Source organism: Ruditapes philippinarum, unplaced genomic scaffold (genome assembly GCF_026571515.1).
Source record: "Ruditapes philippinarum isolate M1 unplaced genomic scaffold, ASM2657151v2 ctg2350_1_1_1_1, whole genome shotgun sequence".
Taxonomy (NCBI): Eukaryota; Metazoa; Mollusca; class Bivalvia; order Venerida; family Veneridae; genus Ruditapes; species Ruditapes philippinarum.
Genome location: NW_026853497.1, coordinates 134,634 through 160,458, shown reverse-complemented (window position 1 = coordinate 160,458; position 25,825 = coordinate 134,634). Strand labels below are relative to the sequence as shown.

The 25,825-nt window shown below is 32.8% G+C and overlaps 2 protein-coding genes across 2 annotated transcripts; one reads left to right on the top strand and one right to left on the bottom strand.

Annotated features, from left to right (window-relative positions):
* LOC132737065 (DNA-directed RNA polymerase II subunit RPB1-like) lies at positions 1-6,971 on the top strand (the record flags this gene model as incomplete). Its single annotated transcript, XM_060724304.1, is given in 10 exon segments — positions 1-28; positions 529-753; positions 1,092-1,338; positions 1,722-1,822; positions 2,652-2,756; positions 3,397-3,579; positions 4,105-4,308; positions 4,869-5,055; positions 5,514-6,584; positions 6,587-6,971. Coding segments are annotated over 10 exon segments (2,677 nt in total), but the record flags the coding sequence as incomplete, so codon positions are not given.
* Positions 6,972-12,448: 5,477 nt separating this feature from the next.
* On the bottom strand, positions 12,449-25,133 carry LOC132737066 (adhesion G protein-coupled receptor E4-like). The gene is made up of 20 exons (XM_060724305.1): positions 24,950-25,133; positions 24,266-24,493; positions 23,327-23,925; positions 22,474-22,593; positions 21,857-21,925; positions 21,268-21,364; positions 20,855-20,983; positions 19,841-19,948; positions 19,204-19,277; positions 18,997-19,046; positions 17,903-18,017; positions 17,321-17,424; positions 16,486-16,588; positions 15,673-15,899; positions 15,357-15,423; positions 14,800-14,885; positions 13,725-13,887; positions 13,200-13,295; positions 12,942-12,996; positions 12,449-12,562 (listed from the first exon to the last, which is right to left on the bottom strand). The coding sequence occupies exons 1-20, from the start codon at positions 25,131-25,133 to the stop codon at positions 12,540-12,542; spliced, it is 2,697 nt and encodes an 898-aa protein (XP_060580288.1). The 3' UTR covers positions 12,449-12,539.
* Positions 25,134-25,825: the final 692 nt, after the last annotated feature.

Here is a 25,825-nt window from a genome sequence, read left to right as displayed (position 1 = left end):
AATCGAGACCAAGTTCCAACATGCCCAGGTCAGTACTTCAATTCTAGAAATATTGTGATAGTAAAATAATATGAGGTAGAATCAGGCAGCCAATTACCTTTCTGTTAAGCATAAACAAATAAAGAACATGATAAACAAATAAGGTAAATTCTTTCAGCATCTTTTCTTATCCCCATGTTACTGTGTATTTAAATAATTATATTGTTTCAATAATTCAAGTAAAACATTGATGAAACTATAAAGTAAGTAATTGTTTATCACATTGCCATTGTTCAGCATATGTCAAAAACTTACAACCTTAAAACTTTAACAACTACTTTACTGTATCATTCCATGTAGTATATGTGTTGTTACATTGGATTGATCTCTTTATTCTATACATGGTCCACAGGCTTGCTTATAAGAAGTTTTATAAGAACTATACAATTTTATAAAGATAAATTCCTTCTTAGAAGTAACTTCATGATTCGATATGGAAGATTTATGTGTTAATGTATAAAACTTATCATTTACAATATATATACACAGGTACACCCTGGTGAGATGGTGGGAGCTTTGGCAGCGCAGTCTCTCGGTGAACCAGCTACACAGATGACACTGAACACTTTCCATTACGCTGGTGTGTCTGCCAAGAACGTAACACTTGGTGTACCTCGTCTGAAGGAGATCATTAACATTTCGAAGAAACCAAAAACTCCGTCACTGACCGTTTTCTTGATCGGACAAGCTTCAAGAGATGCTGAGAAAGCCAAGGTAAATTCTTTACTATAGATTTATATCAAAAATGATTCTTTGACAAGCACTTAAGCAATTTATGCAAAATTCATGCTTTAAAAAAACAACAAAAAAACAAACTTATTTCAAATTATGTTTTGAATACTGAATACAATGTCACCTTAGTGCAATAACTGGATAACTCCTATTGATTTTAGAAGAACTTACTCTGTTCCTGCACTTAAATGACGACATGTCCGAGCTTTGGTTCGATATGGGTTTATAATCATCATAAATTGGCCTATGTTTCAGTCTTTAAGCACCATATTTAGTAAATAATGTGAATGGTAGTAACATTTCTCTGTATCTACTTACAGGATGTATTGTGTAGACTAGAACACACAACTTTACGTAAAGTCACAGCAAACACCGCCATCTATTACGATCCCGACCCACAGAACACGGTGATTGCCGAGGATCAGGAATGGGTGAATGTGTATTATGAGATGCCGGACTTTGATGTGTCGAAGATTTCTGCCTGGTTATTGAGAATTGAGCTGGATAGAAAGAAGATGACAGATAAAAAATTGACTATGGAACAAATTTCTGAGAAAATCACTGCTGGTACGAGATTCTGTATTATTTGAGTTATAGAGTTCATTTTACTGTGTATACTAGAAAGAGGATCGGGGGATTCACTCATATTTTTGAGAATTCCCCCCTATTTTTTCAGAGGCACAGGGGAAATTTTACATAGAGAAAGAAGGAAAAAGATCAACAAATGTAATAAATTAGATAAAAATCCCCTCTGTTTTTCGAATCCTAGAATAGACACTGATTTTATCATTGATTTAAGCTTTACTTATCCTTGTTAAAAACATGAGACTAAAGAAATTTTGAATGGGCTTGTAGAAGTGCTCTGTATTATTTAACAGTACCTCCTAAAGTGTATACATGTAATTGTGTGTGGGGAATATAATCATACTAAAACTATTGATTACTTTCAGGTTTCGGTGATGACTTGAACTGTATATTTAACGACGACAATGCAGAGAAGTTGGTGCTACGTCTTAGAATTATGAACTCTGAAGATAGCAAAACACAAGATGTAAGTCCTGACTTTTATGCTTGTATTATTGTTCTACATATTATTATAACTATGTAAACTCGTATTATTGTTCTCCATATTATAAGAAACTTGATAAAGAAAGCTAAAGACATGAAAACAAAAACGAAAAGACATTTCATCATATTTAGATAATGTTTTACAAATATAAGGAGGCAACCATGTGGAAGCTCTGTCAACTTTTTTTTAGCCTTGCTGCGGGTGTCAACTTTTTTTTTTGCCTTACTGCGGGGTCAAAGGACATATACTGAGGCCATCCTTAAAAAAATGTTTGTTTGCAGTAACCCGACCCAGAATTTTCAAGGTGGGTAGGTAGGTCGATTTTTTTTTTTTTTTTTTATTGAACTGTACTCCCAAATTAAGATGGAATTTCAAAATGCTGAACAATATATGCTTTGATAATCTAATTCTATGCTTGAATTCTAATTTAATAAGACCTACATTTTATTTCTTCTATTAACCTTTAAAAGAACGAAAACAAAGCACAAGGCATAATTTTCTGATTCAAAAAAAAATTTTTTTTATCCAGACCATGAAAAAAAAAATTTGAGTAGGGGCAAATTTTGTGAGTCGGTCGCGTTACTGCAAACAAACATTTTTTTAAGGATGGCCTGAAAATTAAAGAAATAATAACCTGTTGGTATAATAGTGACATGTTAAAGAAATCATAATCAGCATTATTTATGGCATGTTGAAAAACCTTCAATCTTTTCTACTTTCCACTGATTAAATACTTCTTAAACTGAGAGGTGTTGTTTGAAGAATGTATGAGATGATGTTATTATATAATGATTACATTTGATATAACCAGGAGGAGGAAGTAGCAGACAAGATGGAGGACGATGTATTCCTCCGATGTATAGAGTCCAATCTTCTCTCTGATATGTCACTACAAGGCATTGAGGCTATTGCTAAGGTAACAAAAAAAAAGCTTTCAAGCTTACTACTCAATCCGTACTATTTATTATTTGTCAATTATCATGTAAATGTAATACTTATAAATAAAATATTGTTTAAACTAAGGTAACAAAAATATATTTTCATCATTAAAATTCTCTATTGTGAATGATAATTTTCCAATTTTGCAGAACGAATACTTTCACTGATGTATTGTTTTTGAATTGCCCATGAGTTTTGGTAAATAAGTGTATGTTATAACCTGATATGAATGTTGCATTGTTCCTTATGCAGATTGATTTGTTTTGTTTTTCCAAGCATGATAGTGAAAATCATTTTGACATAGAAATTCAGAATGCACAGGTCAAATCGGTGACAAAGATTGACTAGATTTGAAATGAATTGTTTATCTATTTCTGAGCATATTATTTTGTTTACGATGATAATGATATCGACATTATTGCAATTTGTTTGTTAGAATACATTTGATACAAGTATTACTTGTTGATAAATGGATCTGAAAAGTATGAATAAAATTTAAAGAAATACTTCTTTGAAATTTGATATAGATAAGTCTGTAGAATGAATTGCTAGTGTTTGTTCATATGGAAAGGTACGGGATACAAATATTTTAAGGTTTTATGTATATTTTACAACAGGTGTACATGCATCTCCCCAACACTGATGATAAGAAGAGAATCTTTATTACCGATGAAGGAGAATTTAGAGCCGTAGCTGAATGGATTCTCGAGACAGATGGTACGTCGTTGACCCGTGTTCTCAGTGAACGAGACGTCGACCCAGTGAGAACTACAACCAACGATATTGTAGAAGTGTTTGCTGTATGTATCATTTCCGATGTTTATACATTTAGTTTTAGGAAATGAATTGAATATAGAGTGTTTCCATTCAAATGTGTTTGATGTGTTGAACTTGCATGCCTGACTGATTGATAAGCATTGGTTTAAGGGAAAAAAAACATAAGATGGGATTACTCATAGAGTAATTTAAAGAACAATGTAAAATTTAATAATTTGTCATTTTAAAGTTGTTATCTGAAACCAAGCAAATGTAGATTTTTCAAAGCTAATTCTCCAGTACAAAGAAAATTTAACTGTTATAGCTTCACAGTGCACTACCGTTTACTATAGATTAGCCAACCTGATGCTCTTAATTTCGAAGTTGTAATTTTAAATGTTTGTACCACCGGATTAGCTTGGAAAACTCAAAATGTTCTTTTCTCCAGCGTAAGTCTATTTAAAGGATATGGCAAAAAAAAAGAATCAAGGTGATCTTCCTAGTTTTATAGTTGACACTTAAACTTCATCTAGATATTTGTTTAAATGTTTGCTTTAAATTTAAAACAGACACTGGGTATAGAAGCTGTACGAAAGTCCATTGAGAAAGAAATGAACCATGTCATCTCTTTCGACGGTTCGTACGTCAACTATCGTCACCTGGCCTTGCTATGTGACGTAATGACAGCTAAAGGTCACTTAATGGCCATCACACGTCACGGTATCAACAGACAAGAAACTGGTGCCTTAGCTAGATGTTCCTTTGAGGAAACTGTAAGTTTTGTATACCAATAAAAGTAGTTGTAAGCTTTGTTATGTTGTGTTGTTTAATATTTAGTAAAGATATTTGAATGAACTGCAGGGATTTTTGTAAAAAGCACTTTGTGTTGCATACAGTTTCAAGCAATAAGATAAATGTATAAGATTGAAAGCTGCTTTTGTGACCTCCATGGCTGATTGGCAAAAGTCTTTTGAGTTCTTTTGTGCGAGACAGATCTACTGAGGTGCCAACTTATAAAATAAATAATGCATTGAAGAGCACCTGAGGTCTACCTCCACAATGATCACCAGTGGTGTGACTTAAACACCCTAAATAGAAAAAAAAAGCTACTTGGTTTATAGTCGAAGATACATTATATATTGTAGTTTCAAACATTTTATGAAGCTAAACATGATGATTCTGAGGCTTGTACTTTATTGTAAGGATACAACTGTTGTTAATGAGGCTTGCTTTTTGCTTCTTTTCATCATTTGCATTACTGTAAAACATCTTCAAGTAATTAAAAGGGAGATTATACGTGATAGTTATGCTGAACTGTTAAATATAATTTAAGGTTGATATTTTGATGGAAGCAGCAGCCCATGCCGAGCATGATCCTATGAAAGGTGTATCGGAAGCCATTATGTTGGGACAGTTAGCTCGTATTGGTACCGGATGTTTTGACCTACTTCTAGATGCGGAGAAATGTAAATATGGTATGGAGATACCGACTAATGTAGGAGCTGGCATGATGGGAGGAGGTGAGATTATTATATCTGTTTCCTTATCTATAACTGTAACTGGAATGTTTGATTTGAAACAGCTTACCTTTAGTGGTCTTTTTGTAACATTGTAATTTGGAATATAGTCTATATACTTGGCTAAATATGCAAGGTTGATAACTATGAATTATTTCACCATTAAGTGTCGATTCCTGCTAGAGGTGGTTAATTATCTTTAACTTATTTGAATGCTTACCATTCATCTGTTTATGGTTTTAGTGGGGTTCTACTTTTGTGTTTGAACCTGCCTCGGCTTAATATAGATTTTCTACTGTTTAATCTCGATAGTGTGAATTAAACTTGAAATCAAAACCCAAAGATAAAGTTCAATTTGATAAAACGGAGGTAATTTATGTTAGATTTCTCGCTTTTTATGTAAAAAGCCACTTTATTCTGTAATTCAGTATAGAATGTCATTATTTTGATTTAATTTTCAGTTGGAACAGGAATGTTCTTTGGTGCCGGAGCCAGTCCTACACAGGGTATGTCACCTCAGATGACTCCATGGCAACAGAGTGCTACACCTGGATACGCCAGTGCTTGGTCACCTGGTATTGGTAGTGGTATGACACCAGGTGCTGCAGGTTTCTCGCCTTCCGCTGCTAGCGAAAGTGGATACAGTCCGGGTTACAGTCCAGCTTGGTCACCACAGCCAGGTTCACCCAGCTCACCCTCCAGTCCATACATACCAAGTCCTAGAGGAGCAATGTCGCCAAGTTATTCGCCGACTTCACCGTCGTACATTCCAAGTTCTCCTGCTATGTCGGGTGGCGGAACACCACAAAGTCCAGGTTATTCACCTACAAGCCCGTCATACAGTCCAACAAGTCCTGGATATTCACCAACGTCACCAAATTATAGCCCAACTTCTCCCTCTTATTCACCAACAAGTCCTTCATACAGCCCAACAAGCCCATCATACTCGCCGACATCACCGTCGTACAGCCCAACATCACCAAGTTACAGTCCAACAAGTCCAAGTTACTCCCCAACATCCCCAAGTTACAGCCCAACTTCACCATCCTACAGCCCAACTTCCCCTTCATACAGCCCAACAAGTCCAAGTTACTCCCCAACAAGCCCCTCTTATTCACCAACGTCACCAAGCTACAGCCCAACATCTCCGTCATACTCCCCAACATCACCAAGTTACAGCCCAACAAGTCCTAGTTACAGTCCTACAAGCCCAAGCTATAGCCCAACTAGCCCTAGCTATAGCCCTACAAGTCCAAGTTACAGCCCAACATCACCAAGTTATTCACCATCTTCACCCAACTACAGTCCATCTTCCCCGTCATACAGTCCATCAAGTCCTAGCTACTCGCCCAGTAGCCCTAACTACAGTCCAAGTAGTCCAAGCTATTCACCAAGTAGCCCTAGCTACTCACCGAGCAGCCCTAAATATAGCCCACAGTCGCCATCATACAGTCCAACAAGTCCTAGTTACTCGCCGTCTAGCCCCAAATACAGCCCAACATCTCCAAGTTATTCTCCAACGAGTCCAAGTTATTCCCAAGTTCTCCACAATACAGTGTTACATCTCCCTCGTACAGTCCAGGCTCTATTAGTGACAGGGGCTCTCATAAGTACAGCCCCAGCTCACCACAGTACAGCCCAACTTCCCCAGCATACTCCCCATCAAGTCCGCAGTATTCACCCCCAGCAAGTCCATCGTACAGCCCGTCAAGTCCCCAATATTCCCCAGCCTCCCCATCGTACAGCCCGTCAAGTCCCCAGTATAGTCCATCAAACACTGGGTATACACCGACAACTCCGAAATATCCCCCGACTAGTCCGACATATAGTGCTGCAGATGATGATAGTGACATGGAATAAAGTTTTGTATATTCGTCATCACTTTAAACAGCATCAGTGTATAATAATAGTTCATTATTATCATCATCTTGACACAGAAATGGGCTACTTCAAAATGTCAAACAATAACATTGTGTTACATTGTGTTTAAATTATGGCAGAAGTTTCAAGGATACTTAAATCTTGGACACATATCATCATTATATAGTGTTGGAATATCATATGACTTGATGTTGACATTGAAATTGGATAAGACTTGTGTATATACTTCATCACTTTAGACAATAATAATGTATATATATAGAAGAGTTACTCTGTAAAATCAAACAGAATTTTGGTAGAAGTCTCGGGGATTTTTGCGCCTATGACGATGATAGTAATAGTCCTTGGAAAGTTTGTATGAAAAAAGTCAAAGGGATGAAATAACTGTACATACAATGTACATGTATTGTGTAAATAAGTGTGTAATAAAGGCATGAGAAGAGGGATATATTTTTAAGAGAAGACTAAATAGTGTACATGAATATATTTTTATTGTACATTTTAAAAGATGGAAGTGTGAATGATTTGTACATGTGTATAAATGTTTTGAGGTTAGAAATAAGTTCGTATAAAATGTGCTTTTGTTACAAGAAGTACATATGATACTGCAGTGTGTGTGTTACGTTTTAAACTTGAATCGATTCATATGTATACTACATTTTGTAATTATGCAATATTTTGTGTAAAGTGTTAAGTACTTGCTATGCAATATTTTACTTACATAGATACATTTCATCCAAAGGACCGCAAGTTATAAATAACTTAGTATATGAATGTTGGTCTTTATTGTCTTCTTTGTATACAAGTAAATAGTGTTTTGATGCTATTACATTGTATTATTTATTGTACAAAAAATTAATAAAACAGATTTTGTTACCTTGATAATCGATGGGTAATGAATTTAGTTACATGTACAAAGTTAATGCTTTGTATAAGGTAAATATAAAGTGAATGGGTCTGAATGCCTTTTTGTCTCATGGGTCTGAATGGCTTTTTGTCTCATTATTTAGATTACAAGTTTTCAGATTTTTTCATGTACAGTCAGCACTTTATATAATAAATAATGTTATAAACGTTAACTTTAAAAAAGTGCAAAATTTCATTTGTATATATTCATAATACATTCTATCATTTTTGATTTCATTATTACCATTGTATATTATATCATTTCATTTGTAATGGTGAATATCATTTATTTTCATGTTAATCATGTGTTCACAGTCATGTGCATAAATAATGATCTAATACAAAACATTTGTCAGTTTTGTGGAATTATTTTTTTTGCTCTTTTTTCAGTTTATATACTTTTGATTTATTTTCATTCATGTAAGTAATGTTTTATACAAAAAAAGGAAACAATTTAAAGTTTTGATCATCTGCATATAAAAAAGTTCTTTAATTATCATTTATCATGAAAATTTGGGTTAAAACATTTAAAAAACGTAATAAAAAAAGATCTTTAGTCAACATTGTCATGAAAATCGGGGTTAAATAATTTTAAATGTAACTTTAGTGCATCTAGCTCATGATTAGTTCTCTCTTATTTATTTATTTTTTGGCCTAATTAATGGTTTAGTGGTATTTAATTGAGACATATTAAGTTTGATTGGGGAAAATGTAGCAGTTATTTAAGTAAAGTCATATGGATTTGTGTTTTACTGAAGTAGGATTAATTTATATGTTTGTGATATTGAGAAGAAGAGGTGAACGAGTTTCATTTTAACAGGGATTGTATCTCTTACGGGCTATATTATGCCTTATGATGCATACATATATGTTACATTTTTACTTTGGAAAAGTTGTCATTAGTAAGCCATCACAGATTGATTAATTTTTGAAATTAAAAAAAAATATTTAGAATATGAGCATGTACATTGTCACTAGATATTAACTAGACTTTTTAACTAGTTGAATATTGCAATGTCATTCACGAAGTTGTTACTCCATTTCAAATGAGTATTTCATGGTTTCAACTTTTGAGATATTTTTCCAATCATAATAATAGGTTAATTTTGAGCACTCAAGGTGACTGTGCATTTCACATTTCAACACTTAAGAGTCTTGTAAATTTTATGTTGGCTTTCTTTTCACGATACATTGTATTTTTAAGCCATTTGTATGTTTACGCCAAGGGTTTTCTATGGAAAAGTTTATTGCGTCATAATCAGTGATTTAATAACAGAACTATGGACATTAAAAGGAGAATGATTTAATATTAATGATTGGTTGTGTTTTGTTCTGCTTAAAAAATTGTTACAAACATACCCTATGGAGAAAATAATAGTATATTATTTAGTTATATATGAAACAATCTTGATATAAGTTCTCAAAATTATACACTGTGTTAAACAATCCAACACTTATTTCTGTGTTATTACAAACTTGTTTAAAATAAAAGTGGAAAATTTCAAGAATTTGTTTTCATTTCAGTTATTGAAATATTCATTGTTCAAGATAGGGATAACAGTTAAGTCCTGTATCAGACTGATGTTATTCGAACCAAGGCATGATAATAACTGTATGCTTGGATAGGCTATTAACACTGGAAAAAAATTCTTGAATGACACAAATATTGGATTTTATTAGCTTGACTAGCTTACGGAACGTCGGTGGTTCTACTCGGGTGCCCGTTCGTGCCTGAAATAATGCACGGAAGGGCACCTGAGGTCTTCCTCCACCAGTAAAGCTGGAAGTCTACTGTGTCGATGTGACGTAAAACCCAAAACAAACTTATTATTAGCTTGAAATAATTTAAGCTATTTAGGTGCTGCAATCGCCATTAGAAAACTAACTTTGTTTATATATATTTATAATTTTGAAAATTGCAAAATGCTCCCAATAAGACGAAATGTCTGCCCAACACACACACCTACCTTTAAGGTCAAGGTCACACTGACGTTAAAGTTTAATATGGTCAGTTACAGGGTACATTTTGTGTCCAGGCCATACCTTTTTCATAGATCTAGAGACTTCGAAATTACTTGGCACAAATGTTGACAATAATAAGACAATGTGCACAACACTCGAACACTTATCTCCAAGGTCAAGGCCACACTTAGAGGTCAAAGCTTAACATTGTCTTTTATAGGTTATGTCCATTATTTTTATATTGTTGAAGGTATTTTGAAATAATTTTGTTCACAATAATGGGACCATATGTCGTGTGCAACACCCAGATTCCTACCTTCAATGTCTAGGTCACACTTGGGTGCCAAAGCTTATCATGGTCTGTTCTAGGCTATATTTTATGTCAGGTATATAACCTTTTCATCAATCAAGGGATTTAGAAATAACTTGGCATAAATGTTTACAATAAGAGGACGATCGACATGTCAAACGAATCACCCAGACCCCTACCTCAAAGGTGAAGGTAACACTTGGAGGTCAAAATTAACAGACACCTTTTGGGACAACGATTTTATTATCTGATTCACATAACAAACAAACAGTAGTGGTCGCTGTGCTAAACAATTTATATATTGAAATGTGTTGATTAATGATAAAAGTAACCATTGTCTATATCAGCACATTATCTGTTCAAATCTGTACAAATGCATTTTCATTTTGCAATAAATTTAATACTTAGGCACAAAAAAACTTTTAAATGAATTTCAGATTTTCTTTTCTGTATTAAACTAAGAATAATTGGTACAAGTTTTCAGGCATTCCTGGGATATTGCCAGATTTTGGTAGGACAGTAATGCCCTTCTCTAAAGCAAAATTAATGTAATAACAGGCTGTCAACCAATTCCTATATTCCTATAAAACTCCTATATTTTGGGTCTGAATCCTATATTTTAAAAAACCTCCTATTTTTCCTACATTCTCCTATATTTTGAATATTTTTCCTATATTTTTTTAAAAAGTATATTGCCGAGGAATTCAAAGAGATTTAAATTTTGGTACTGCTTTTGGCCTTTTGTATTTTACAGGTAAGAGAATGTGAATGCCTGCATCAGCATCACATTACTATGCTCAAGGCTGCTGTGCTCCACATAGCCATCTGCATGGTCACCATGAAAAGCAGTGCATCAGTATGTCACATTTATTTCAGGTTACCATTCAGATGATGGTCATGCATTGCTGTATCTTTCCGCTGATGCTGTGGTTTAAAGCTAATGCAGGCTGTCCAGCATCACTAAAATTCCTAAAAAAGTGAAAAATTCGAAGGGAATTCCTAAAAATGCCCTATTTTTTCACTGAAATTCCTAATTATTTTTATCTTTTGTACTAAACATACTTAATTATAACTTGTAACCCTATAAACATAACTCAAAGTCGATCATGTTTTGAACATTGTCAAAAATGATTTGGCCATGATTTGCCAACTCAAAATTGATGACATTGAAATGGTTTCGTTTAAACTAAAAGTTACTTTGACTATGTCAGTAACAATGCTATTTCATAATCAAAGCAGTTGTTGATAATCATGTTGACAGTTAACAGCAAAAACACTACCATATCATTGTCCTGAAACTTAAATCATAACCATAAGAGTCCACTTATTCTGGAATATTTTGACACTGCTTTGCCATCTCCAGATATCTTGAATTTAATGTTTGTTCATTTTATCCAAATTTCTGAAGTGGTCCATTTGTATCGTATCATATTTGAAAATGATCATTATGAAGCTGTTGTAACACAATCTTAATTAAAAACATGTATAAATAGTTGTCAAAAATTAATGCACAATTTGTTTACTCACAACTCTTTTATTTAAATCTGCATAATATCAAAACAACATTGTAAAGTACTGAATGGGTTAACATAGACTTTGAAAAATTAATTCTTTCCCTCATACTTATTTATTCTGTTCGTATCTTTGTAGGAGAAATTGCTTATTTTGCCACAAAGTTATCAATTTCATTCAGTTCTTGTTCTTTCATTCATATGGTGCAATTTAGGAAAGGCAGACTCATATAATTAATCATGAATGAAAACTCCTATTTTTTTGCCTTAAAATGGTCCAAAAACTCCTATATTTCATGCTAAAATATTCCTATATTCCTCCTATATTTTGGATAAGACCTGGTTGACAGCCTGTAATAATTATACTGCTAAACTCGGAGTTTTCATGTTATCTGACATTTTGAACCTGTACCAGTGGAATTTAATGTTTCAGAAAACACAAATTAGTTAATAATTTCAAATGTCTACATTTTCTTCAATAACATATTCACTCCTAAAGAAAATGTTAATAAAACGTCACTGCTTACAAATCTGTGCTTCGAAACCAAAGTCGCTACGATTTCAGCCAGTGTATGACATTTAAAATTGAACTGGGTTACAGTAGTTAACATTAATCATGATAAAAAGAATGCAACCAAAATATCAAATATATTTCGCGAATGTGAATTCACAAAAAAACTATATACATTTATAATAATATTATATAAATTATAGACATATAATGCTAATACAAGTCAAAGTCAAAAAGACGGTTTTCACATTTGGGGTCTGTATACTTAAAACAAAACATCATGCACAAAAGTGTTGCTATTACAAAACCATACAATTCCTCTATTTGAAATTGTCATTCCTTCCAAATATTTACATCCCTACCAACGACGTGGTTTATATCTGCCCACCTATTTAGAATCACCTATTTATGACCATGCAGGTCTAGAAGCTGAAGAAAAAAATATATATAATTTATTCAACTCTTCACATTAATCATTCGTTTTTTTCTACTACACCCACGTATAAGACAAGAGCACTTAACAAGACTGTGACAGTTAAAAGTGGAATGCTATAACTTACAATATTAACGATAAATTGTATCAATATCACAGCCATTAAAATACTGACAAATCTGATTATCTAATGAAATTTTACATGGCATTATGCAAGGTTTGTAAATAATAAAAGAAAATAAAGCGGTATTAGTTGCCTTTTTTAATCGAAATGAATATTTTATTCGGCAGCTTATTAACGGAAAAATATAGACATTACAAGTAAAGGCGGTATTTTTTTAATAATGAAATAATTGATTTAATTAGAATAAATACCATATTCCGCCGGTAGCGGGGTAGCAGTCGCGGCAATACGAATGGCGTCAAAGCTCTGAAATACGTACAGTTTGATATAACCAGTATTTCATATCCTACAAATCTTGATCAAATGGAAAAAAAAATCCACAAAAAAAAAAAAAAAAAATAATAATAATAGAAAAAACACATGGCTGCTTACCATTTATTGAACTTACAACGAGGAAAGTTATATCCGCTTTTGGCAATGTGTATTCAAAGATGCAAATATTTATTTACCCCAGTTTTACGTCTGCTTGGAAACGTCATCTCGGCGTCTGAACCAGTTCTGGTCGTAGACCAGCGCCGTCTCTTCTCGTAAAACTTCTTCCGGATCTATAATTGTAGCAGAAGTTGGCCAGACATAAACATATGAGATTGAAAAAAAGAAAATTAAAGAAGTATACAGTAATGAACAATGTAAAGTACATCTATATCTACTCACAAAAAGTTGCAATAATGAGATCTATAGACTATAGTCACAAACAATGGCAATAATGAGGAATCCTGAAACAGAAATCGGATCAAAAATTATTGAATGCAAAAGCTTCAATACAATCTGAACCCTTTGAGAAAAAGAATAAATCAATAACTAACAGCTGACCTGTCAACTGACCTACTTTTTGATAAGACAATTCCAACATTTTTGTTTGAAACGGGAAGGAAGGTATATAAAGTAAATAAAGACATTTTCGCGTACGGCAAATTTCGCGATTTTGGCGGCAATATAATATATCATTATGGTTATTGATACCATAGTTTTACCTCTTCATTGCAAATACAATGGAGGAAGAAGATACACATTCCCTGGACGGTGTTGAAGATGACAAAGAAGTAATGAAATACGACACTGAACGGCACCAACAAGCTCAGTATCCACGTGACACCTAGCAACGGTAACAACGTCATCATAGCTCGTAGACTACCTCTAAACAAAATAATATTTCTCTGTTAAAGCAATGAGAATATTCATAGCGGAAGACTGGATTAGTCATTATACCGTGACACATAATATCTTAAAGCTGCATGCCTCCAGATGAGCAAAACTACTTAAAGAGAACCAAACTTGGAGAAAATGTTCAAAGATTTTAAGAAAAGTAAAAATAATCAAAATTTAAGCAATGATTTACATGTTTTGTGCGAATAATGACTGATTTTGCAATATTTATCACAATATTTTACCGTGGGACTTACACAGTAAGGGATATTTTTACAATATTTTGACATATTTTTTGGTAATTTACATTGATTGTAACCGCCGTTTGCAATGTGTAAATTATTCTTTGTTCACTTCAAGATTTTTACTTTAAAACATTTTCAGAATTTACATGAAAATTAGCGCAGTCTAAAGACATGCTACTGACTTGTCCATCTTAATATTTATATCTAAACATAACCATTCAGCATATTTTGGTTAAAATATCACAATATAATAATGACTGAACGGAAAAGTGCAGACCATGATCAGGCGGTGAGAGTCTTAACCTGCATTGGTCCCACGGGTAAAATCAGTTGCCCACTGCAGGTTTAGGGTTAAATAAATAATATATTATAGTGCAGTCACTGCAGTGTATGGAATATTCAATTTCACAAAACACAATTACTACATTATTGGAATACCACTTATATTATTTGTAAGAACTTCTGACTGTTATGAATTGCATGTCACTTTGTTACTTTGAATTACCAAATGGATTTACATGTATTTCTATGCAACACAAAGTTTCATATTATAAATGGGGAGAAATATCGTTATAATTGCTAGGGAAAATCTTTAAGAAGAGGGTATAGTCTTATAAATGCCCTACGTTTTTGAAACAAGACATTATTAATGACATACCTCAACCTGGCAGCTTCAGTCTTCTCAGAATTTGCTCTTAGTGTTAGGAAACATTTGATGACCAGTCCCATTACTCCAATGTTCAGCTAAAATATTTGATATGTATTCAGTGTAATATTGAGTTGGCTGTTAATTAATTGTGTTATATTTTACATGTATTATGTACATGAAAATATAAAGAAATTTGTCTGTCTTAGACTAATACACTTATACTACACAGCGTTATTTTTAATTATTAAAAAAAACAACACAACGAAACATGGTTTGAAAGTGCATGTTTATGAGGTCTGTAAAATGGTTAAAGCCTCTGATTTGGAGTCACTTGCATCTTTACTGCCACAGGTTCGAATCCCGCTAGGATCTATATGAAGGAAATTATCCAGCTAGCTTCATAATGGAATTCGGCGGTTTTGCTCTGGTGTTCGCTCGTGCTGTAAATAATTCACAGAGTCTTCCTTCACATATAAAGCTAGAAAGACACCAATGTACATTAAAAATGACGATCTGTCAAAAAATGCTTATATATATCTGGGTGAATACTGAAAAGGTGACCATACCACTACAATGACCAGCATTGGTCCGAGGAACGCCCAGATTAATCCATCATCTATTGACAACCAGCAACTGAATATAGAGAACATATTTCAATTCAAAAATGCAGTTATACTGTTGCTTAGCAATAACGAAATAAATAGTATAAAAGCTTAACAAAATGCTCGTACTGAATGCAAATTCCTTTCGTTCATGGAGTTTCGTCAGCATAATTTCATTGATCAGTGTATGTCATGTATTTTAAGTATTGATATAACAATATTTCATATATTTCTATTAATTTTGTTTTTACTACAACTTTACAATGCTATTGTTATAAACCTGTATTGGGGTCCACTGCCGTAATCCGGAAAGCGCGCTGCCAGGGATATTACGACAATGATCAGCGGGAGTCCCCAGCCAAACAGGAAGTACTTGACGCGCATGTCACGATGATGGAATATACCCTTCGTACAGCAGAGATAGAGTGCTATACCTTCAACCATCATCCACGTAAATGATGCCATGAACAGGAAATGTAACAGAATAGCCACAACTTTACACGCCATCTACACCATGGTGAAATAAAACAAGTGATTTATAAAATTTATTGGCTAAAATAATGACGCCAGCAACTCTTATACTTCATCCATATTTTTATATTTACCATTTTACTTAAAAAGCGCAATTATTCCAAAACATGCTTACGTTACTATTCTTACTTGTACCATTTCCGTCATAAAACCATTGTCTATTTTCATGTTGTAAATAAGACTTTGAAACAAAGCTCGGAGCCAAACAAAATATTTCCAGTTTTCGTTTACCATATGAATTATGGATTATTTGTTTGAATTATTATTGTACATAGTCTTATGTTATTTTTTCTTGGTCATATTCTATTAGTATATAATTGTAAATGGCCAAAGGCATATTTTTACCGATTGTTGAATTAAGATTGATTGATTGATTGATTGATTGATTGATTGATTGATTGATTGATTGATTGATTGATAGAATTTTTAATTCTTATGAAATACAAGTGATAATGGCTCTTGTAATGCCGGAGTATCAACCAAATAATCCTCCTTACAAAATGGTAGTAGCGAATTGAAACATACATTTTTTTTTTAATTGTAAGAGATTATCATTACATACAGCGTATCTGTGGGCATCCCCTGAAGCAACAAACACAATTTGACCTAGCAACAACGCCAGAGATAGGTTAGCATGGATCATTATCTTCTCGTTTGTCAACATTCTATAATGATACATAATTAATATTCCTTATTTAAATATACATTACTCTGCTATTGGTATAAATCGGATAATTTTGAAAAAAAAATAGTATATAAGTTATTCATCAGTTAATTATAACTGCAGCATGCGCAATCTCGAAAAATAATGTGGAGCATGACTTGGGTTTTCAAACCCCTCATAAAAGGCGCAAACTTAATATAACTGACGGAAGGTAAAAACGGCTCATTTCCCAGCTATTCATCGCATCGCCAAGGGATACTGTTGGTGTTATAAATGACTGGTGAACGAGGAAAAAATGTAACAATCCAAAGACATTATGTATTAGATTTAATTAAATGAAGGTAACAGTATGAAACCATTTCCAAATTTCCAACCAAATAATTATTAACTAACTTAATATTTTCATAAAGAAGTTTTTATCTCGGACACCTTTAGAGAGTTACCTGTGTATTAAAATGCCTATAATTTCTTTCTATACAATAAGGAACAGTAAAATTACGGTTAAAATACACTGACAGACATGTTAATAAAAATGATTGATTGACTAATAAATAAATAAATAAATAAATAAATAAATAAATAAATAAATAAAAATCACTAAGAAAATAGTGACAAATGATAATGATGGAATAGTAAAATGGTTACATACTTGAGATAAATGATTGATTGAACATATAAAAACTACAAAAACATACTAAGGAAATAGGATGGGAATAGTAAAATGGCCACCTACTTGAGATATATATAGCAAATTAACGTCATAGCTAGACATGCTATAGATAAACTACATCCAACAGTCGTTAGTGTAAACAACGCTTGCTGGCTTTGTAGTGAAATCTGAAAATATATCGTTTGGAAAAAATATACTTTTGATATAAACTCTACCAAACATATAAGAAATGTGATTTTTTATCCACACTTTAACAAATTTGACAAATGAAACACGACATATGTATAATTGTATACAGTTATAGAGAAATCCAGGACTACAACAGAGAAACCGATATTTGTTGTTGCTGTTGTTGTTGCTGCTACTGTTGTTGTGTTGCTATCCGTACATTACTAAAAATAAAATTGATTGCAGTAAAATTACTGAAAGGTTTAGAATTTATTGGAAAAAAAAGAGAAAAAAAGCTACTGAGATAAAAAAGAAATACTCAATATACATACCTGTTTAACCGATCTCTGTACTTAATCACATAATATGAAATATAAATGAATAAATCAAAGAAACAAACAAAAAATGAATACATCGCACTTGTGTATTATACTGATTTTGAAAAAAAGAAGAAAAGAATAATAAATTCTAACTCACGTTTTCAGTTTCTACATACATGACGAGTATGGCAAAGTTGGTCAGATGATCACATGTACATTTTGTATGGGTGGTATTTTTGGAGACAACACTGCACCCTGACGAGGACCACTTCCTGCAATAAATACGCGGCAACAGACGACACAAATCTCAAATATAAACATTGATACTAAGAGGATATTTTTTTTCTTTTGTGTGAAATATGAAATATATTTTTCACGAAATGATTATGATAAAATGCCATATAAAGGCGAGTGAAATATTAAGAATTTTATCATGTTAAGTGAAAATATATTCCATATCTCTAAAATAATAACCTTTTAATTTAATTTTACCTTTGCATGGGCAATTGATTATTTATAGTTGCGTGATGCGGTTTGAATTCAATTTATCACAGCAATCTTGAACAGTTTCCGATTATGAAATGAATCCATGAAAGAGAGAAATATCTGAGAAAGTAGTCCCAAATATGAATATGAGTTTTCACTCCGCCCACTTTAATATTTATTTTTCATATTTGTTTTTCACAAATATGATAATATTTGTTTGATATAACACCATATTTCATGAGTAAAATTTTTTTTCAAGACGAACAGCGTTCTCTTCTAAGTTATATTTTACTACTGTTATACATGTATTTAAAAGTATTTATAATTAGGGTGACATACCTAAATAAGTATTGTACACCTGTACACATTAAATACACGTGATATTCATCGTACTATCAAGTCCTTAAAGATCCATTTAGCCTAGGAAAAACGTTCTCCTTATTATTCAAGTCTTTTATTTTTTGGTGTCCTGTGTTTTGCATTTTTGGCAGTTATTACGGTAAAGCCTAAGACGATTTATAATAGAAGTCAAATACTTCTTTGTTTACATTTTGCTACCGTAATCACAAATTTTAGCAATATCAGCAATACTTATTTAATGTTATAAGCATCTAATATGTTCTATATCTATATTTGACCTTTCTAATGAAAGGAAAAATCCATTTCAGAGGCTTTTATTAATGTGCCTCAAAAATTCACAACTAAAATATAAAATAAAACATACTTTTTTCTTTAAATATTTTTAGCATATTTTTCTATATTTACCTTCTAGAAAAATCCCAGAATGTACACATTCGCTTTTGCTCCTTCTTGTTCTTAATAGAAAGAAAATAAATAATTTAAAAGTAATAGCATGTACTTGTAATAGTGTGCATAATAAAACTAAATTCATTTAAAGTACACTTGTGATATGAAATATAATAAAATCTTAAATAAGATTTTTATACGTAATTATATTATAATTGCACTCACCATTTGTACATGTGTTTTCATGTCAAACGTTATTGCATCTTTTTTCCTTATTGTCGCATGTTTTGTTTCATTACCTGCAATTATAAGTCGGACATTATATTAAAGCTACGTGCCTCCAGATGAACCAAAATATTTCACGAAATTCCAAGTTGAGAAAAATGTAAGAAGGAAACTTTAAGGGAAAAAAAATTCAACATTCAAGTAATTATTTACATGCTTTGTGCGATTTATGATTGATTTTGTAGAATTTAACACCGTGTTTCTTCTGCGTGATTAACGCAGTAAGGGCTATTTTTGCATATTTTGACCTCCTTTTGATAATTTACGCGGATTGTAATTAAGTGTCGTTTGCAAAGTGTAAATAACTTTCTTTGTTTACTTCACAATATTTCCCCTTTAAATGCATTTTCAATACATGTATTTCACAAAAATAAGCATGAATCTGGAGGCATGCTGCTTTAAGTCAATATAGAATTAATGTCAAATGTACATTTGAGCATAGGGACATTTCACTGTTTTCTGCCACGTTATTAAGATAATTTAACAATAACACAATCACCTCGCTTAAAAAGGGATTTTAGCCTGAAATTAAAAACTATTTTTTTTTCATATTCATTTTCATTTTTCATTAATTTACCTTGGATAGTTTGGACAGTTACGGAGACTACAGTGCTCGTCAAATATTTGTTACTGGCTTTCACAAAACTACCCATTTTCTTGTACGCAATAGTTGATACGCGAAATCCTGAAACAGACAAAAATACACTAGTCAATGAGAATATTTCAAGAAATTCACAATTTAAAAATCGTAATAGTCAAAACAGCAAACCTTGGAGGTCATCCAACATGGCTAAATTAAGATTGTTTCCAGGTTGAATTCAATTAAGCCTGTTCATTGGGTAGCAGTGAATATAGCAAGCTACCGCTAAAGCCTGCCCCACACCCTGCACTGTTATGAGCAAAAATAGAAATGGCGAAATTTAAAAGTAAGAAACATCAACAGATGTGTTCTTACGATGATGATCATGGTTCCTTCAGAAGATTTCGTGCCATTCAATGATTAGTTGTGTTAAGTCCACAAGGCAAAGAATAAATGTGTTTTTCCTTAGATCTAAATCAGGAAAGAATGAGTAGAACTAAATAAAATGAGGGGATACGGTGATAAAACTGGTATGCGGTGTTGAAGCATGTGTATCTCAAATACCTGTCAAATGTTAAAGGGACACTGAGGCTTTTTTGACATGACAGGACTGGGAATATTTTTTCGATATTAATGTACCATTTGATGAAGGTCTTGACCAATAGCTTGTGTGCAAAATTTCAGATCATTTGTTCACGCCGCATTATTATTTTTATTTTGAAAAATGACACAAAATTCAAAAACGTTGCCACGCTTTTCACTCTAACCGGGCTACTAAAAACACAAAAATACGATTTTCAGTAAAAATACTTCCGATTATATTTCCTTATTATTATTTGTTCATCTCTCTTCGGAGAGGTATATAAGAAGTTCGAATGTAATGGTTTTTTAAGCATTTGGACCTCAGTGGAGTTCCTTTAATAAATAAAGAACACTAAGAAATATATACTCGACTTACTCGTACTAATTTGAATTATGTATTACATGGTTTAATCAATTATACACTTGTACCTGTGTTATCTTCTGCTTCAAAGATAGATTTGATGAGTTTTATATGGGTGTCTGTATGAGGATGGTCAACCTCAAGGGACACATCAGATGCCCTCCGTCCTGAAGGTTTCACTATCCGTGAATATAATACTAAAAAGATGAAAAAATAAATGTGTGTGTGTGTCTTTTTTTTTAAAGCAATGTGTCATTTTCATGCCATAATATTATATATTTTTATTAGAGAAAAATATCGTTTAAATTTACATTATTAGACATCTTTCTGTGCTAAACATGCTTAATACTTATTTGTCTAACCTTAAACAGTTTTTCAAGTAAATTAAAATAATTTATCTGTAATGGATGAGAATGTAAAACATAAGCTATGACTGCAATGTCATCAGACTTTTAAAATAATGAAACATAAAAGGAAATACCTAACTTATCAGTGGTAATGGAGAGTTCTGCTGTTGATGCGGGGAACCTTGTTACAAGATCTTCACCAACACTCATTATGTCCGAGAATAGGTCTTTCTAGAAGTAAAAAATAGCACGTGATTATAATAGCAACTTGTTAAAAATTCCTGTATTTTTGTTTTATATGATATAATAGATTTTTTTAAAGTAGACAGTTAAATGATTTTAATGATTATTTATCACTTTGAAATGTTATCATAACATTATGTTGGAATTCTTCATAGTACAAAGGCCATGTATCTTGATTAATTATTGCAAGTATTATAAAGTACTGCTAAATTCCTATCCGTGCAGGCGATTGACTTTGATTTGAAAACGAAAATCCCTTAAAGCAGCCTTCAGGTTTTATTTAGCCTTTAGAAAAGCTGAATGCCGCTTTAACCTGCCGACCTTCTGAAATATATCCATTCGTCCAGCGCAGGTGAAGATCTTGGTCTCTACTGTTCTCCACTATTCAGTGAGTACTTATTTTAAAAGTCTGCTCTAGAAATGACCAATGGGTCAAGATCAAAGATCGACAAGTCAATTTAAGTTATATTTATGGAATACCTTTAATTGTTCTGTTTCAGCCGTTATCTGTACGTCGCCTGTAGCTATCCCTACGGTTTCTGCAAACACCTTACAAGCATTGAAATAAAATACAGAATTAGTCAGCCCTATATAGAAACTAGTAAAGAGCCCGACCAGCCTTCTTGAAGTCTGACCAGGCTCTATTGATTATTATGATGTAGCTCATAAAGTTCATTTTTATACAATCTATAACGAAACATTCCCTGCGGTTTGATTTAGAAGAATTGTATTATACATTTATAAAATAACAACATGTAAGTATAGCAATGTTACATGTCACCAGAAAAAGCTACAAACGTTGTGCTCTTTTCATTGATATACTTAATCATATATATATAGTAGAAGAATAACTTAATATTTCCTTCTAGATTTTCAAAAAATGACATCCATACATCTGTTTTTTTTCCTGCAAAAATACACAAGGGGTAGGTTAGAGGAATAAAGTATTGAAACAGTACGATATAATATTCCATATCTTTTTCCAAAATGAAAAAGGCTTTCATAAGCGAGAGCATTCAAGAAAAGCTACGAATGTATTCAAATTACATGTTCGTTCCTAACTACATTCTTCTTAATATGTAAGAAACTTTGTATACCATTAATGTGTTATTGTCGACCTGCTGCTCATGTTTCAATGTGTTCAATATTCTGCTTATATTTTCCAGTTCTTCTATCTCATGGTGATACTTGTCTATTAGGAGAGAATACGGTTGTACCTGTATATGGAATATAGGGAGAGATGTATCTGTATATAAAACATACTGATGTTTGGTTGGGTTTTGAGTCACGCTTGCAGTAGTGGTGGCATGGTTGGCGGCTTTCAAGCTTCTATAGGTAAAAGAGACGTGAGTTGCCCCTCCGTTATTTCAGGCTCTACCACATACTTAGTAAAACCACCAATCTCCCGTAAGCTTCAAATACTGATGGCTACCATGACATATGATAATATTGTTTAAGAATATTCAAGTTTAAGTTTATTAAAGTTATTTTCGAATTTATTAGCGGTGCAAGTTTCTTTAATTCATTTTTTAAAAAGCCTTTTACCCTTTGCGATATGCAGAACTATAAGGCCACAATGGTACATACGATTAATTAATTGGTTTAGTGATAGATATATATGTATATGAGAAAAAAATGGATGGTAAATGCATGAACATGAAACAACATCTCTAAAATGTAGTGTTCAAAACCCATATTGCACATTGCTCCAACATACATGTATATAGGCTTTGATAGGAAATATATGGTGTCGACTTTCACATCCAAAGATGAATTATCACAACAAACAATATTTCAAAATTGCTATGATAAAATTATCATGATTCAATGATGTCAGAGAAAATGCTCTCTCCACCACCCTCCCCCACCAACTTTGTCTTATACAATATCATTATGAAATTAAAACGAAGAAGTATTAAAAAGCAGATTAAAATATAAAGATCTACTAACCGAACCGCTGTTAATTCCTGAAATTTGAACTCTTCCGTGAAATATTTTGTCCGTGTTCGCGGTCTGGAATTTAGCTTCTCTAACTGGAGTTCCATGTGTTATGTTGTGATGCTGATTTTTACTATTGTTACCATAGTTACCAGACATGTTTGTTGTGCTCGGCAAATCTGTAGTAACTAGTACCTCTTTAGAGATATTAGGTTTGGATTTTTCGAAGATTTCAGATAAAAGTGTGGAAAAATTGGTTATTCGTGTACCATTTCCATCGGGTATTACCATCAACTCTCCTAAATCTACTTCCGTTGGCTCGGTGGTTTGTTTGTTTGCTGTTAGGCCCCATTGGTCACTGCTCAAGTTCAAGTTTTTAGGTACAGGGGTACTGTTTATCATGCTTCCTGCAGTTATACATGATGTACTGTTACAAATTTCTTCAGAAATTGTCGTCTGCTCCAAACTATTCATGTCATCGTTCAGATAAGCTGACAGATTACCAGTTGGCGGAAGGTCTGGTGTCATCAACGCAGAATACGTACCTGTCTTGACGGAATTAGTAACCGGTTCAAGGGAATCTTGGTTTACATAGCATTCCAGAGCATCATCTGCGAAAAGCCGAGAAGAATGTATTACAATATGTAGAATACGAGATAATATATTCGCAGTTTTGTTTTTATCATATATTTATTGTTTTAGAAGTACAGCATAATATATGTCGTAGGAAAAATACTATATGTTTTGCCCTATATGATCAAAAATTAATTGTTGACGACCATTGTCAAGTAACTGGAAATATCCAGGTGAACATTTAAAGCTACTCAGTCAACAGTGTAGAGCTTGGTCAGCCTGCACAGATGTACAAGCTTGTCTGGTGGCAAATACTAGTAAATTTCAGTTCAAGCATATATCAATGTTAAGAAAGACCATATTTAATGCGTTTCTCACCTTGCTCGCAGATGGTTACATTCATGAATCTAGCGCAATGTGTCAAGGACATTGTGTCCCCTAAAAGCTCAACACAAATATTCTCTGTTCCGTTATTCTGTTCATTTTCAGATGTGACGTCCACAACTGCGTCAGATGGCCACGTTCCTGGTCGCGACAGCCAATCAAAATACGAACTGTCATTGCTGTAGACACGTATTGCTCCAATAAAAACAGGAATATCGCGTGCTTTCAAAAAAAGAATACAATCATGTTTGAACGATAATATATACAATGTGGCAATTATAAAATTAAACTGAAAAATTTATCAGAATCCTAGAAACATTCTGTTGTAAATAAATAAACAAATATTGCATAAATTGTTTCAGCAATTCGCAAAAGTATTTTCCCCTTAAATTTGAACAAAAATAATGTTTAAACATGTTTAGGGGGAACATCAAATTATATATGTATTTGTAGTACGATGCATATAATGTGTCCAGCGTTATACTTGTACGTAAGAAAGCAAAAGAAACATTTACCTTCAGTTACATACATGAAATTTTTAAATAATAACTTAATTCATTTAATATTTCTAAAACGATGATATTTACTATAACATAGTGAGTATTTGAAAGCAATAAAGAATTAATTTCAACTAATATAGTAAGTAATTGAAAGCAATAATGAATTTATTTAACATACATATGTTTAATGCATCAAGGATATCTGAGGCTTCCGACGTAGTATTAAATGTAAAAATAGTTCCACCACTGTCATTGCACAATTCCTTCGCCGTCGTTAAATTACCACCATCCGCTGACCAGAAACACCGACCATTATAATCTACTGGACGGATTGGTAAACTTTGCCGAAGGACACCTATCATTGTGTAGAAAAAAACAAGAACTATTGAAAAGATACGTGCAATAACAAAGTAATAAGATGATTATTTTTAAGTCTTGGACATACTTCCCCGGGGATTCTAGTCTGTATTTTATAAATGAACGTGTTTAATCAGCATCGATGAAGATTAGGGATTTATAGACAGTTGCCAAATGGTATGCTCACAACTCGAACAGTTTAACCTATGATATAATGGTAGCGAGTTTGACTAGCCGCTTCCCCATATATGTCTTCGTTCTTTGTCCTTATTTGAAGGGCCGCGAGAAGCTGGCGGCATGTTATATATAGATGAACACCTTGAAATTAATCTTAAATACATTTAAAGTTTTAACAGAATTTGATGGGATTCTTTTGAGTGTGCATATTTTCTCTTAAATTGATAATTACTTAAAAATTATATCTAAAAGAATAACATCTGAAATTATTCACTTACTTTTAGAAACGGCGAGTAGATAAAACAGTAAGATGTAAATGTGAATTCCAAACTGTCCCATCTCTTGTTCTTTTATCCCGTTGCGACAGTTCGGTTTCTCGCTTTACACATGTTTCTTGCTTGAAGATATTTCTGTATTAATTTTTGTCAGGCTGTATAACTCGAAGGTATGGTCCTTACTTGGTTTAAGGCCAAATGAAATTATACTCTTCTGATATAAAAAATAAAGTGTAATATTTAAA